The sequence below is a fragment of the Glycine max genome, chromosome 13 (assembly GCF_000004515.6).
Source record: "Glycine max cultivar Williams 82 chromosome 13, Glycine_max_v4.0, whole genome shotgun sequence".
Taxonomy (NCBI): domain Eukaryota; kingdom Viridiplantae; phylum Streptophyta; class Magnoliopsida; order Fabales; family Fabaceae; genus Glycine; species Glycine max.
This window is the reverse complement of record NC_038249.2, coordinates 9,626,533-9,641,944: the sequence shown is the minus strand read 5'-3', so window position 1 is coordinate 9,641,944 and position 15,412 is coordinate 9,626,533. Positions and strand designations below refer to the sequence as shown.

The 15,412-nt window shown below is 32.7% G+C and overlaps 2 protein-coding genes across 2 annotated transcripts; both read right to left on the bottom strand.

Annotated features, from left to right (window-relative positions):
- Nucleotides 1-2,208, bottom strand: LOC100792022 (DNA polymerase epsilon catalytic subunit B). Its single transcript, XM_041007868.1, has 7 exons — nucleotides 2,101-2,208; nucleotides 1,897-2,002; nucleotides 1,740-1,819; nucleotides 1,455-1,631; nucleotides 1,008-1,095; nucleotides 725-871; nucleotides 1-162 (listed from the first exon to the last, which is right to left on the bottom strand). The coding sequence occupies exons 3-6, from the start codon at nucleotides 1,814-1,816 to the stop codon at nucleotides 809-811; spliced, it is 405 nt and encodes a 134-aa protein (XP_040863802.1). The 5' UTR covers nucleotides 1,817-1,819; nucleotides 1,897-2,002; nucleotides 2,101-2,208; the 3' UTR covers nucleotides 1-162; nucleotides 725-808.
- On the bottom strand, nucleotides 2,071-3,010 carry LOC121172710 (monocopper oxidase-like protein SKU5). The gene is made up of 3 exons (XM_041007908.1): nucleotides 2,974-3,010; nucleotides 2,690-2,906; nucleotides 2,071-2,476 (listed from the first exon to the last, which is right to left on the bottom strand). The coding sequence occupies exons 1-3, from the start codon at nucleotides 3,008-3,010 to the stop codon at nucleotides 2,071-2,073; spliced, it is 660 nt and encodes a 219-aa protein (XP_040863842.1).
- Between the last annotated feature and the right edge of the window lie 12,402 nt (nucleotides 3,011-15,412).

The following is a 15,412-nucleotide window of genomic DNA, read 5'->3' as shown; positions in this document are numbered from 1 at the left end:
TACAAAAAACAAGTTATTATAATTTTAGGATATAAAGTTATTATAATTCGTAATAGAAAATCTTAAATTAAATAATTATTTTTCAGAAAAATTAAGAGAACGATGTACCTCGGCTTTGACAGGATGGATGATTTTATCTCTTACATCATACTGAAAGAAAAGCTGAAAAAACAAAAAAACACAACAAGAAACATATTTAAAAATTCTCAAATTTGTATTTATAGATTTTAAACTGAAATTTAAAATCACAAAAAAATTTGAAACTTATGAGACAAGATAACAACAATTCATATTAAGAATACGCTAAATAGATAGGAACTAAATTAAGAATGTACTATCTGTAAAAGGATCAAATTAAGAATGTACTATATGTATAGTGATCAAGGTAGACTTTGGATCTTTGTTACTTGCTTCAATTACTTTGATAAAGTCTAGCTAACATTGATTCTTCAGCAATTAAAGATACATACAAGTATAGTAATATACATGTTCAAAAGCAACTTAGTAAATGATTAAGACATCCAATGATTATAATAAACTTTATGCCAAGGTAATTTCCAAATACCCTTTGCTCATTTCCACAACCATATAATCAGAGTGGCTAAAACGTCTATACGAAGGTATGAATTTACCAGACAAGAAGTTAAGTCAATAGTGAAAGTTTGTAAAGGAGAAAAAGGGGACAGCCAAGTAGAAGAAACTTGGAGGTTTTAACATGACTAACCACATAGAAGGAGATTCTGTGGAGGAGGCTTCTCCTTGGCAGGGTTGGGATCAACATCATAAACCCTCACATAGAGCTCTTCACCTAAAATTCGATAAAGCATTCACTGCGAGTTGTATACATTTTCCTGATTGGATCTGTGAGTGTCTGTCAGAAAATTAAAATAGAAAGAATGTAGTAATCAAAAGTAACAGCAAAGCACCAACTGCAAAACACCAAAGCAGAAGAATCTGCATCTATTGTGAATTAAATAAATCTTTTACAGATAAAATTAAAAGCTGACCTGGTATTGATCATTTGAGTTATTTATTGCCACATCAACATTAAGAATAACACATGGGTATGAGATTGTAAACTGCTTCTTTGGGTCTCTGAAATCCATTAAATATGATAATCATTTATAATTTCTAGCAATAACAATTTTGAAGAAACAGGGTAAAAAGTAGGTAGGATCCAACCCAATATATTGCCTACAGTCAACAACTGAAGTTACACTAAATGTAGGAGGAATGATGCAAGAATATCCAATCCAATTATCCTAATAAACAATTAGGCAACCACATTAATGTCCCATTTGAAAGTCATCAATTTCCATAATTTCTTCATAATATGAACAAATTAAAAAATGATCATATTAGAATACCCAGAGTTCAAGCTGTTGTCACTAAAATAAAAACAATCAATTAAAATTTCAATACATGTAGTGTCATCATATATGAACAGAGCATACCTTGTTTTAAAAGTGAAATTTTCTGGAAAAGATCCAGGTAGTGCACACCAGATACCATCAGTGTCTAGTTCAAGTGGTTTTCCTATTTTCTCTACTAGCAAGCGAGCATTCTGAATGATTTTTGCACCAGTATATGTCACTACTCCAGCCATTTCCATGGAGTACCATCTTGCACCCCTGTAAGTTAAAAATGAATGCACGGGATGACTCAAGAAAAATAGCATATGTAACTAAATAAAGTCCAATGAGGAAACATCAAGAAACTATAGAGATCAATATACTCACTTGCGCATGACATATCCATAAAAGGAATTAAGTATACACTTGTGAGCAAGTTGCAATGAATCATAAAGCACAACCATATCCTAATCATGAAATAATAATTAAAATGAAATCCTGTCACAATAAATTGTGGAAGAACCATAACAAATATCATCCATACCTGTGCTTCCTGGATCTTTATAGAATTTCCACTAGCCTTGGCCTATGACAGTTTTCCCTTCCAAACCTTATTGAGACCTTTATATTCATATCTTCTATCCCGGAAACTTCAACCAAATAGCACAAAACAGAGGCTTAGTACAACACAAGCAATGAAAAAATGTGGAGTAGAAACTTAAAGAGTATGTCTAAAGGTTAACCTCACATTATACCCAACAACAAAGAAGCTATATACATCCAAATGCCAAGTATCAATGATGTCTAAATTGTTTTCTAGCACTATCTCAGTCCAACCTTTATGTAATGCACTAGCTACGAAAACTCCACGCACGGCGTTAGCATTTGAAGTGTTCTTAGAAAAAGCATCAAGTTCATATACACCAGTTCTATTGGAAAAGAAATCAGCTAGTTTCAGTGGTGTATCTAGGATCAAGAAAGACACATTGTTGACAGAGTAGCGAGATAACCCATCAATAGTTGTTGTTGATGCATTTAGAATGAAAGTTTCAATTATTGTCACATTTGTTACATGGAACATTCCCTGGGGATTAGGCCTTGCAGCTCCAGTGGTGAGGTTCCACCTTCAATTCAAATAAACCCACAATGTGAATGCTTTGCGTATGTTCTAAATGTGAACTCAAAGTCAGATTTAATTTTCATAGCTGCTCAAAACTGTTTAGAGGCATTATTAATATTGCTCACTTTATAGTATGTTGACATTAAGCAAGCAAAGAAAGAAAATTGGAAAAACTCTTCTTTGGCATACAGAGCACCATTTTGTGAAATGCAATTACCTAATGGATTTTGCTTGGTTGATGGAGAATTGCAGATCAAATGGATCTGGACCACTTGGAAGAGACCCATTAGCCGGTGTGGTAGAGTTGTCATAATGAAGCACAGCAACACCAACAAGAGTGTTATTATTTGTGGCATTACTCAGTTTAGGAGAGGCTACTATGTAGTAATCAGCAGCATTTTGGTTTGCTGTGACAAGAACTGAGTAGGATTGGCCTACATGAACATCAAGAGACTCCAACTCTATTTGATTGACATAAGAACCTTTAGTTTCAACCAAAACCAATTGATGATTTTGAATCCTGAAATTGAAGCTCCATGCTGTCCCTACGTTTGATATCCTAAGCAAATATGTCTTGCCTGTGAGACATTACCATAAAGGAATTAAATTAATTGACACCATGTCTATAGAGTGTAAGTTTAGTGCTACTCCTAAAACTGAATCAATACAAAATAATGAAAATATTTTTTTTTTCAAAGGCAAAGGAAGTATATTATAAGTATAGAGAAAGCAGATAAGTACAAGAAATACATTTGCAATATACATCAAAAAATACCTATCTCATATCAAATGAGATGTGAGATAATGTATACCAAAAAGCACCCTTGGCAGCTGCTATAAATTCAGGCATAGCAAAGGGTTGTTACATCAAGTGGAATAGAAAATAACAGACTTGTTCCTCCTTTTGTATAGAAACCATTAGGTGTGGCTTTCTAATGCCTCACCAAATAGTAAAACTATTGAGTATTTGTCCAAGGCCATTAATATTATTATAAGTGGGAAAGAAAGAGAGGAGCACGTATTAAATAATAAATACCATGTAAACAGCAAGGGATCATCTAAATCATTGAAAACATTGACATGAATATTATCATTTGTTGTTGCATTTATAAGGGGTCCGGGGAACATGCCATTGATTGTAATTACCTGCCAATCATATAAGCAATGAAATTAGTCAACAATGCATGACTCAAACAAATAAAAAGATGAATATATCAAAGGCATTTATAATCCCCACCGGTTGATCAGTGGACACAGGCTTTAAATTGAAGTCAGCGGAAATGTGACAATCAAGGAATATATCAGCACTAGCATGCTTTCATTTTCTCCTATCAAATTTATCCTGCGAAAACAAACAAAAGTGAGTCACTTACAGGGAACAAATTCTTCCAGAACTGAAGATCAGTCTTAGGAGGCTCATCAACTATCTTGGTGGCCCAACAGAACAACATTATGAGAGGCTTATTCCTGTACTAAGTCTACAAATTACCAAATAAATTATTCACCTTTTCAATGGATGATTTTCTATCAGACCAAAAGAGCCAAACCAGTAACAACTTTGGCAACTCCTTCATCAATAATTCCTTCAAAATCATCAATAGGTACCTACTACAAAGAAAGAGTAGATCAAGTGTATCTTGGAAAGAAGACTGCTGAGGTGAAAAAACTAAACCATGATGAGAAATGCCAAGGACAACAAACCTGTTTGTAACTTCTATTTCTTTTACACTGTGCATGGGAAAAACAAAAATGAAAAACATGGTGACAGACCTATATAACATTAAGATTCGCAGGACTTTGAAGACTATTTATATTTTCATTGCCAAATACTAATCATTACAGCACAAAAACTGTTTATAAAACTTAAAACAAATACATCAAAAACACAAACTGCATGTCCGCATGTCATCTAATTACTGATTTTTACAATTGATGGTTCTAAGTTTAAAAAAATATTCAGCCCATTTTTGACGTAATCTTGTGATTGTCTCCGTGTTTAGTGGCGTGCCATCACCGAACCACTACACATTGTGAGAAACAAACAAATAATCATTTCCACATAAAAAGAAGAAAATATGAGCATTTGTCGTCAATGTTTTGGGAATAGACAATTTACCTGACTCCAATCAGTCTTCAACTCCCCAATAATTATGTTCCACATCCAATGCATCACATAATACCCACACTCATAGCCTCCTCGTTGAACGTGACTCTACATGAAATGAGAAAAATAATTGAATGTTTGTATGAACAAGTTTAAGAACATTTTCATTTGCAAACATGGTTTGAATTGGGACTAACCTTAACTTCAATCCACTAGGGTGTAGTTTGAGGAACTTTGCTGTCATCAATCGTCTGTAATGCCTTAAATGCACTGAATTGGAAGATTAATATCATTTGCATATATATAACATCACAATGTATGTTTCGATGTAAAATAAATGTTGAACGAATTTAAATATATTACTTAACTTGTTAATGGCAGTTTGGATATGAACATCAGGCCTTTTCCGCATTGAACAAAACCATACCACCTGATTGTTTGTAGGACACAAAACAATCAGTAATATATGATAAATATTCTCAAGCAAATCACATAACACATATACATTAGAATTATAGGGAACTAATAGTAATATATTAGAGAAATTTGTTTTTGTCACACTCAAATGAAATGACTAGAAAAGAACCAAATGTTTAGCCCTGATATATTGTAAAACAAAATTCAAAAAGTAATTTACCAACAGAAATAGAGCATCTGCCCAAAATATAAAGCGAAAATGCTATTCAAGCAAAAAGCAGTACTTCACAGTCAAGTAACCCTTCTCTTCTGATCCATCAAAGTGTAACACACACAGTGTTGGTCAATTTAGCACCGGATTGGTAGCATCAATGATGGGGACATTTAGCCATGAGGAAAAAAGGAACAGGGCATAGACTACCAACCTGCTGCCACATGATGTTAGATAAAACAACAACACATATACACTCGGATTTCTTGGAAGTTAATGCAAATATGTGAATCTGCCTATGTGGACATCGCTTTGCATTTTATACATTTTTATATTATAGTAGTATCTTAAAATTATTTACAGTATCCAATAATGTTTAGATTTTGTCATAGAATATTTTAGGGAATGTTAGAGATTATCTCGTAGAACTAGTTTTCCTATTTTCTTAGTTTCAATATTTCCTAATATCTTATGATCTTAATAGTTATTAGTATAAATAATTAAGCTAGTGAATGATGGAATCTTATGATCTTAATAGTTATTAATATTTCCTATTTTCTTAGTTTCAATATTTCCTAATATCTTATGATCTTAATAGTTTTCCTATTTTCTTAGTTTCAATACTTTGCTTGTAAATGATTTACCATCACTTCATTGTTAAGCTAGTGACTGCGATATTTATCATTCCTAATAATATATAAATGATTTACTTTTCTCTATAGTAGAATATTTGGCTACCAGCTTAGAGAATGAAGAGTTGGTGTCCATTAGTCTTGAAGGCTCATCATATTCCACCAATTTCCCTGTATTAGATTCATCTTTATATCATGGACTGAGACTAGGCTAAAGTTAAAAAAGACATGATTGAAGGAATAGTAGTAAAAAGGAGATTCATGTTTATGTCATGGAATGAGACTAGGCAAAAAGTGAAAAAGACCTGATTGAAGGAATAGTAGAAGCAAAATTTTAGTGGATCTGTGTAGTGGGATCAAATATCTTATAAATTGGTCTGAAACAGATATCTTATAAATTTATATAAGATATCTGATTGAAGGAGATTTCTAAAAATGATACATAGAAGAAACAGGATATTTTATATTGAACCATGTTTGATCTGAGATGTTGATTGTCAGATAGGAATGCATGCATTGTGCCTAGTAGATTGTAGCATATACGTATTGACAAAATAAACAAATAAATATAGCAATTTCAGCTTTGAAGACTGATTATATATTAGAATCATTCTCTTTTCAAATGCTTAAGCAGATTGCGAAGTTTTAACAAAACAAAACAAAACAATTTAAGTTAGTAGTGTCCCTATCTGTGTCATGATAAGAGAATTTTTTATCAAATGTATGCAGCGGATAACTGTATACTCTGCATTTAATTATAAGCCCAAAATTTCAACACCAGAAAACAACACTTAATTACTTTTCGGCCCATTTGGTACTCTAATTTACTCAACTGAACCGCAAAAAAAAAAAAAAAAAACTAGTCTTCGGCTAATTAGGGAAATATCCCATATATACCATGCACTACTACTGTGTTGCTTTTAAACTGTCTATGAAGTGATATTCAGCATATGCATCAATAGACACGAAGTTATTATTGTATATTTGATTGCTTTAGACTGCATACACAGTAATGATAAATGTGTGGATCAAGATTATTTTAGTTTAGTTAATAATTATAAGTTGTAAGCATAGAGTTACTTCAAGTACTTGAGAAAATTTTGTTACTTGTCATGGTTTTATATAACTCAAACTTCTTTGCTTTGTATGTAAGTTACATATGATCTCCTATAGGAAAAGAAAACTGTGCAGTCAGTAGATTTATTAATCATCCTTTTGGTAAATTCCTGTTATCTAAAACTAGAAATTAACATGAAAATCAAAACATCTGACAATTTGATTCTGGAAAGCTTTCCAATTTTATCTCTATCAAACAAGTAATTTGCACAAAGAAGAATATACAATAGTACAAAAGTGTGAGGCATCCTACAAAAACAAGCACTATTATATGATAGAAATAAATAAAATAACTAATCTAATTCAATCAAACCACATGGCATTGGCCAATCATGTATTTCATTTTATCTACTCTTACCTCAATCTCAATTGCTTAATCAAAAGTCCAATGCTAAATTAGAAAAGTACGACCCTGAATTGATTTCAGCCCAATAACACCAAGAATAGCAAACTTATTCAGACAAATTCCTCAATAAGCAACCTGAATTTTGCAGTGACACAATTCTCAACCATATAAAACCAACTCCAACGGAAAAAAATAAAAAGATAAAGTGAAATCAAAATCAAAATTCATAGTTCATAGTATATTTTTTTCACAGAAGAGCTTGCAGTGTATCAGGTGAGTAACCAAAAGATAAGAATAGATTTTGATTTTTGAAAGTGTAGCAATCAAATCATGATCATACATTTCGAATTATGAGACTAAACAGGACACTCTAGTTTCCAATAATTACGGGAATGTGCCACACCATGCTATTAGAAATTTAGAATTTTCTTTTCTTCCCTAATAAATACACTACTCTTTTAGCCTTAACCTCTCTTCTTTTATTCCATTCCTCTGTTCTGTTCTGTTCTACGTGCTTAGCTTCCACTTTCCCCAGCAAAAAATTCCAATTCCGCCACACAATAAAATAAAGAATAAAATCACTTATGTAGAAGGCAATGAATATTATACAACTAGTTGAACCCCCAACCCATAAATATTCACCTATAACCATTGTTCTTCCAATTAGCCTACATGTTTTCTTTCTTAATTATTATTCACATTCCCCCTTCCATAAAGCAATTAAATGTTTTGAAATTTAAGTTATTCCCTACTCTAAACTCTAAGCCAGAGCTTGTTGGCAGAATACTAGAAGCAAATGAGAAATAGGGTTTATTTTAGGTTGTGAACCATGGAATTTCAAGTCCCGTCAATCTCACCTTTGTGAACCATGGAATTTCAAATTCATTAGAGTTAAAAATCACCACTCAAAAGGTAATATGTACTTCCAAACATAAATGAAAATAAAAAGAAGACAAATCAACGAAATCAAAATATGAACAGGAATTCAAGCAACAAACCCTATATCTTGTTAAACAAAAAACGTTAGGCATCAAAGAACACGAACCTGGAAAGTGATAGATCTCCTTGTCACCGCAATGACCTTTGGGTTCTCAAAAGCTAAAACACTCATTCACGAGCAACGTAGCGCGGGAAGGTTTGATGTGAAGGAGTCAAGGTGTTGCGAAAGTTTCACTTAGAAACTCATCCACTAGAAGCTAGCGCGGGAGGGGTTTCGTTCAGACGTACTCACGAAGAAGAACGTGCGGGGCAACTTTTATAATATATGATTCACGACGTTGTTTAGATACACCGTGTAGGTAGGGATTTCAACAACGTTGTTTAGATACACCGTCTTAGTAAATTTTTTTATAATTACAAAAATGTCCCTGTCTCCCTTTCAAAGACGTTGCCAAACGAAAACGTCCTTAAATATGTAAAATATTTACCAAAATGTCACCGCTCCTAATACAAAGACCGTCGTGTTGCGACCGACTTTGAAAGTACGTCGTAAAAAACATTTATTTTAGTAGTGATTAAATAATGATGTTACTCCTAACATTATTAAAAGACAAGACAACTCTAAGATTCCCTCTCAAACACCACCTAAAGTTCAAACTCAATAACCTCAAGAAATGTCATTAAGAAGATCCACAAGAGAAAGGAAAAATGTAATTTGATATGATTATGTCATATTTCTTTAAGAACATGAATATAACATTAGGTTAATTGAGAAGGTTTAATTAACCTTAGTCAAGTCATGTTGTGCTCTAACTCAAGTGAATTGATGCCATAAATGATATAATAAAATCGATGGTTGCTCATGACATTTGGGATATCATCAAATTGTCTGAAAGTGTAGAACCCATAAGTTGTAGATAAATATCTATAGTTGTAAGGGATTCAATAGGTAATATTGAAATATATAAAGTTTGTCTTGTCATCAAAAGTTTTACAAGAAAGAAGACATTGATCACAAAGAGACTTTCTCTCTAATTTTTTAGAAAGACTTTATTAGGACTATAATGACATTGCAAATCATTTTGATAATTGTTTTGCATAGATGAATGCAAAGATTACATTTCTAAATGGAAACATTGATGAAACAATTTATGCAGTGCAACTAGAAAACTTTGTTTAAGATAATCTAAAGTCTATGGTATGTAAACTAAAGAAATCCATTTATGCTTTAAACAAGTCTCTCGTCAATGATATTACAAAATTCATCAAGATTATCTCTTATGATGTTGAGGTAAATTTGGTTGATGATTGTGTATGCTAAAAGTTTAGTTGGAGTAAATTTATTATTTTGGTATTATATGTTGATGACATCCTAGTATCATCATATGGCTTATCGTTGCAAAACAATTATATTACAATTTATCATGAATGCTTACTTTTTTTTGTATTGTCCTGAAATAATTTTTTGTGGGAGTCCTAAGGTAATATATAAGTAGTTTTGGTATGCAACACTAAAAAGTAGTAAAGGGCATTATGCATTAATTAAAGAGAATAAGAAACTACATGTTTTCATATCGAAAGTTTAGAAGTTTAGAGATCATTGGATATTTTGACTTAGATTTTTTCGAAATGTCTTAATAGCAATCATTTCACATAAGGATCTACATTTTACCATGTTTGTGGAGTTAATATTTTGCTATGAGACATCATACTAGAACTTATGATTGTTAAATTATTGTAACTGACTTTCCTATTGTCGTCGCTAACATTAGGTAGTCATCAGGTGTTTATTGGGGCAATATCTTAGTGGTATTATTAAGGATTCAACCAAGTAAAAATTTGTTGATGTGACACCCTCTACCCCACACATATATGTACTAATAATAAAATAAATAATTAAAAAATAATTAAACTTAATTCAAGTTTTTAAAACATATTTAAGCCTTTCAAGAGGGTAGCATGCTCACATTCACCTTTCAAACATCATCATAAAACTTTTCTAAATAAATAATAAATTCACTTCGGCTTATACAAGGCCGTCTATAAAACTCTATACCCCAATGCCACATCCTATCAGAGTGTTGTGTCCCGACGTCCTTCAGCACATGGTTCCTTAAAGCAATTCACCTAGTCATCTGCTCTCCCGAACACAAAGTTCAAGATCATCACAGGATCCAAACACAAACAACACACGGGGAGTAAGTTATCACATTCCTAACTAATAGAGAAACAAGACAACTAGATATACATATCATATAAACCAAATAAAACTTAGTTACACGTAATTCTACCACTTTGTCGTTCACAGTTCACTTTTCATCCATCAATCACACTTTTCAATCATCAATCACATTACACAAGAATCACACGCTTTGATCAAGACATAATAACACATCAATTTCATAATAAACAATTAGCAAGCGCATGAGACAATTATGCTAAGACTCAAGACTATATGCAATGTGGTACCATGTCAGTGAAAAACCACCCTGGGGCACTTAGGAGTACATAACAAGACACACCACACAATGGGTTTGTCAGGTCATTCTCACTAAGTAAGATCATAGGGAGACCAGTCAGGGTCACGATGTTTTGCGAGAATGCTCCAACCATATGGGATCAACATAGGCTTAAAGGAGCACTCAAACTCGGTGACCCCCAAGGCCTACACTCCGAAGAGTCCGACAGGGCCTCTCCCTCCTAATTCAGGTCCAACCCCTAAAATTATTTTAGCACACAGACACTGCTCGTGAATTATAGAATACCCATGACCTCACACTCGTGTGTTAAACACGTACAACATATTGCACTACAATTTAACACTGGTCCCTAAATAGGAAACCTACACTTTCTCTTTAACACTGCGCATTTACACTTTTCTCAAGATAACACTGGTCGGGTTATTGTACAACTCATAGCTTACAACACAAGTAATTTCACATCAAGAGTTAATCACACACTTATTTACAACCAAAACTCATTCACAATTTCACATCTCATAAATGTCACAATCCACCATCACATGTTTTCACGTATCTCACAATTCAACACATGTTCAACTTTACACTTTTACTCAATCTCAATAACAATATTATAATCTCAAGGCAACATATTATTCCATAATTCATCATATATTTCATTTATAAACACTGCTCATGAATTCTACAATACCACGACCTCACACTCATGTTTCAAACATGTTTAACACAATTGCGCTACAATTTAACACTGGTTCCTAATTAGGAACCTACACCTTCTCTTTAACACTGCACATAAACACTGGTCGGGTTATTGTATAATTCATAGCTCACAATATAATTAATGTAACATCAAGTGTTAAACACATCCACTTATTCACAATCGAATATCATGTCCACACTATAACATCTCATAACATCACATCAACCATCTCATAACATTCCTGATGATATTCATAAGGTACAACACACACATGTTCATCAAATTTAACCATAATATTCACAAACTCCAACACTTAATAATTTTTGGAATCATACTATAACACTCTACAATATTATTTACGTAAATTATTAATATAAATAACTAGCTTTCTATATATAAGCTAGCATACATCATATTGAATCACAAATATCAAAGCAAGCTTTCAATGCACAAATTCTAAATAATTATATGAACACTTTAGTCAATTTCAATTATGACATTAATTTTTTAAATTATATATAAAAACCTAAAGAAAACAAGAAAAAGAGAAAATACAAAATCAATATCTCTCTCTAAATTTTTCCTTACTTTATTTAATCAATTCATATTAATTAGAAAAATGCTCGATTTATAGGGTTCACGCTCAACACAATCGCATATCAATTTCACAACAATTGGTATGCCAAACATATATAATTCACTGTAATAATTATAAGGATAAAATGAAAATTGCAAAAACACCCCAAAATTCATTCCAATTGATATCTCTAAGGATCCCTACCTATGTTCTCACTAATCCCCAATTGTGAATAACTCATCTCTTACCCCTGAGCGGACTCACGTGTCTTCAGCCAGCGATAATAGCATCTCTAGCGTTTTCCTGAGATTCCTTCAGTTATTCCTCCGACTGCTCTGATAGAATTCTCAAACGTCAAATTGACGGAGAATAGATTAAAACCTCCACTTGTACTATTGTACTGTCTTCATGCGATTCCTTTTTCTCCCTCCATGAATATTATCTTGCAAATCCCAATGGTGAAAGTTTGCGCAATTAAATTTCTAACAACATATCCAAATTTCATGAAAATCCAACGGTTAACGAAACCGGGATCATAGTTTTACCGAGGCAGTTTTAGGTTTCTGCGGGAAATTAAAAGACTACAAGCGAAGGGTTTTAATTTAAGCTCAGACATGATTTTCAAATTCCCAACGGTGACAATACTCAGAATTGGGTTGTAAACCTGGTATTTAAATTTCACAACGATCCAACGGTGAATGAGTCCGAGATCATCGTTTTTCTGGGACAGGTTTAGTGAGCTGCGGGAAAAAGAAAGGGTTTTGAGAGAAGAGGGGGAAAAACGAAAATGAGAGGCAGAGGAGGCTGAGGAGTCAGTCTGAAAAACCTAGCATGTTGCTATTTATAGCTAGGGGCATTTACGACCTATCATTTACTCTATTTATTTATTTTTATTTATTTTTATTATTTTTACTAAAAAACTTTTTAAATTTATTTATGAAAAAAAATGGGATGTTATAGTTGACATAAAGTATTTGGTTGTTAAATAAAGAATTTAGAAAATATATATTTGTATAGAACATATAGGAACCCATTGCATGCTAGCTGATCCACTTACTAAAGGTATGACACTTAAAGTTTTTCATGAGCACACTGTTCATATGGGTCTAATTCCTGATAATACTTTAGTTTAGTGGGATTCTTACTTATGTTTTATTCTTATGGTTTACAAACATTTTGTTGTTTGGATTTTCCGCAGAAATAAAGTTAAAGTTTATCATTTCATTATCACCTTGTTTTATTTGCAATATTTATGTTGTGTTTGGATAGATCTATATAAAGAATAAAGTTTGGACTAGTTGGAAATAGGCATGACTAAGATCATATTGCATGTAATTTTGATGTTGCTTATCCATATTGACCTATGTCATTGAGTGTACTGATGTGATGATCATTGAGATCTAGTTATATTTTCTATAGTGACGAAAGCCGCAATGAGTCTATTATTGATACATGAGATGAACTAGGTTGTTAAGGTGGAAGTTTAAAGGTAAATAGCAAACAAATGTGCGCTTAAGGATTTTTTATATAATTGTTACAATATGTAGTCCAAGTAGAAGATTGTTGGAATTTTTTATTCCAATAATTAATATAGACTAATATTATAAAACAATTATATTAGTTATTTATTATTAATGATTTTTATTTTATGTGATCAAATTAAGTGAGCTTATTAGACAACTAAGTCAGATGATATGGACTTAAATGAGCATATGTCATTGTTGATCTATTAGGGGATAATGAGAACCCTATTAGGTTATGATCCTCAATATACCGAACCGTCAAATATAGTTTCTCTTCTCCACATCTGAAGAGTTACGAAGGTCCTATTAAGGAATAAAGAAGTTCTAGTTGAGTAAGAACCATGAAGTCACTAGTTACGCTATTAGCCGATTATATGTCCTGTAATAGATCCTAAGAAGAGTACATAGATCAGAAATCACCTACGGATTCAAATTCTGCTACGTTTGTTTGATCAGACATTATGGATCCAGACTTTCCTAAAACTCTTCTTGATAATTTAACGTAATGTGTTCCTGATGGTTATATTGATATTTTATAAGGATCCTCTAAAATTCTAATATTGTCTCCCCCATAGAATTATGATAGAGAAAGTGAAACTCAAACATATACCACCACAAACTTGACCTTACCAAATTCTTTGAAATTAAATTTAAACCTGCATTAAGTTGCACAACACTGACTTTAATGGATTTTTCTAGTCCACAAGTCCAAAAAGGTGTGCTGGACTTTTGGATATAGTGTGTGGAATTAGGGGTGGGTAAGCGGGTCAGCCCACACTGCATAAGGCCCGCCCGCACTGGCATCAAATTGGGTCAGCCTACCTCGCATTCTTACATGGACCTAATAAATGGATCCATTTTCGCTCCTGTGGACCCCACGGGTCAAACGGGCCGGTCTGTGGGCCTAATTTTAAATGAATTCCAATTTCAACAAAAATGTAACACAACCAAATTAAGTTCAACACAAATGTAAATAAAATCTCAACAATTAGTCAATTACATCAATAAAATAAATAATATCTTAACAAAAGAAAATCCAAGCAATAAATCTAAAATATGAAACTTAAACATCTCCAACAACAAATGATTCCATATTTGAAGTAGAGCCTTCTCCATCTCCACATCTTCATCTTTTTTTTTCTAAAACTCAAAACAATAATGAATATTAGAATCAACTCAAGTTAAGTGATTAAAATTAAGACAACAATTATTACACATTATTTACCTTGCTTATCAAATCCTAGTAACCAATTTTTAGTACATATCAAGGCTTGCACGTTGTCAGCAAGAAGCCTAGTTCGATATTTGTTAAGCACCCGTGAACCAATACTAAATGTCGATTTGGAAGCCACAATTGTAATTTGGATGCATAAAATATCACAAGCCAACAATGAAAGATCTGAATTAAGCGGGATTCTCAAGGTGCTGTGTAGTTGGTGGGATTCTTAAACCATGGATTAAACAAACTTACGGACAACCCGCAGACCTTGCACAGTCCACTAGTTAAGTGGGACGGACCCAAAAAATTTTGCATAATCATGAACTATTTAAAAAAATTAGTCCATTACTCGCGTAGACACGAACCCCACGAGTTAGTCCATGGGCACAAACCCGTTTACCCACCCGTATGTGGAATTGCTCTAAATCTACGTTGTCCTATACCTTCTACACATAATACCACAGAAAAGTCTAGCCAAAGACAAATGAATGATACATGTGACAATAACTAAAGTTTGTTCAAGGAAATGTGTGAATGACTTATAAGTTTATGCATGAACTATTTGTAGATAATTTATAACAAAATAAATGTCATTTTTGACCCAGAGAGAAGAGCTATTCGTCCAATTCAGAAAAAAAAAAAAAGAAAGAACATTGTTGGTCCATATATATATATA

Coding starts and splice junctions, on each gene's coding strand:
- LOC100792022 (XM_041007868.1), bottom strand. CDS start 1,816: ATGGTTGTGCTTTATGATTCATTGCAACTTGCTCACAAGTGTATACTT. Junction 1,096..1,454: donor AATTTCACTTTTAAAACAAG/GTATGCTCTGTT, acceptor AATGGATTTCAG/AGACCCAAAGAAGCAGTTTA. Junction 872..1,007: donor ACTCAAATGATCAATACCAG/GTCAGCTTTTAA, acceptor ATTTTCTGACAG/ACACTCACAGATCCAATCAG.
- LOC121172710 (XM_041007908.1), bottom strand. CDS start 3,010: ATGGAGCTTCAATTTCAGGATTCAAAATCATCAATTG. Junction 2,907..2,973: donor GGATTCAAAATCATCAATTG/GTTTTGGTTGAA, acceptor ATGTTCATGTAG/GCCAATCCTACTCAGTTCTT. Junction 2,477..2,689: donor AACCAAGCAAAATCCATTAG/GTAATTGCATTT, acceptor TTTGAATTGAAG/GTGGAACCTCACCACTGGAG.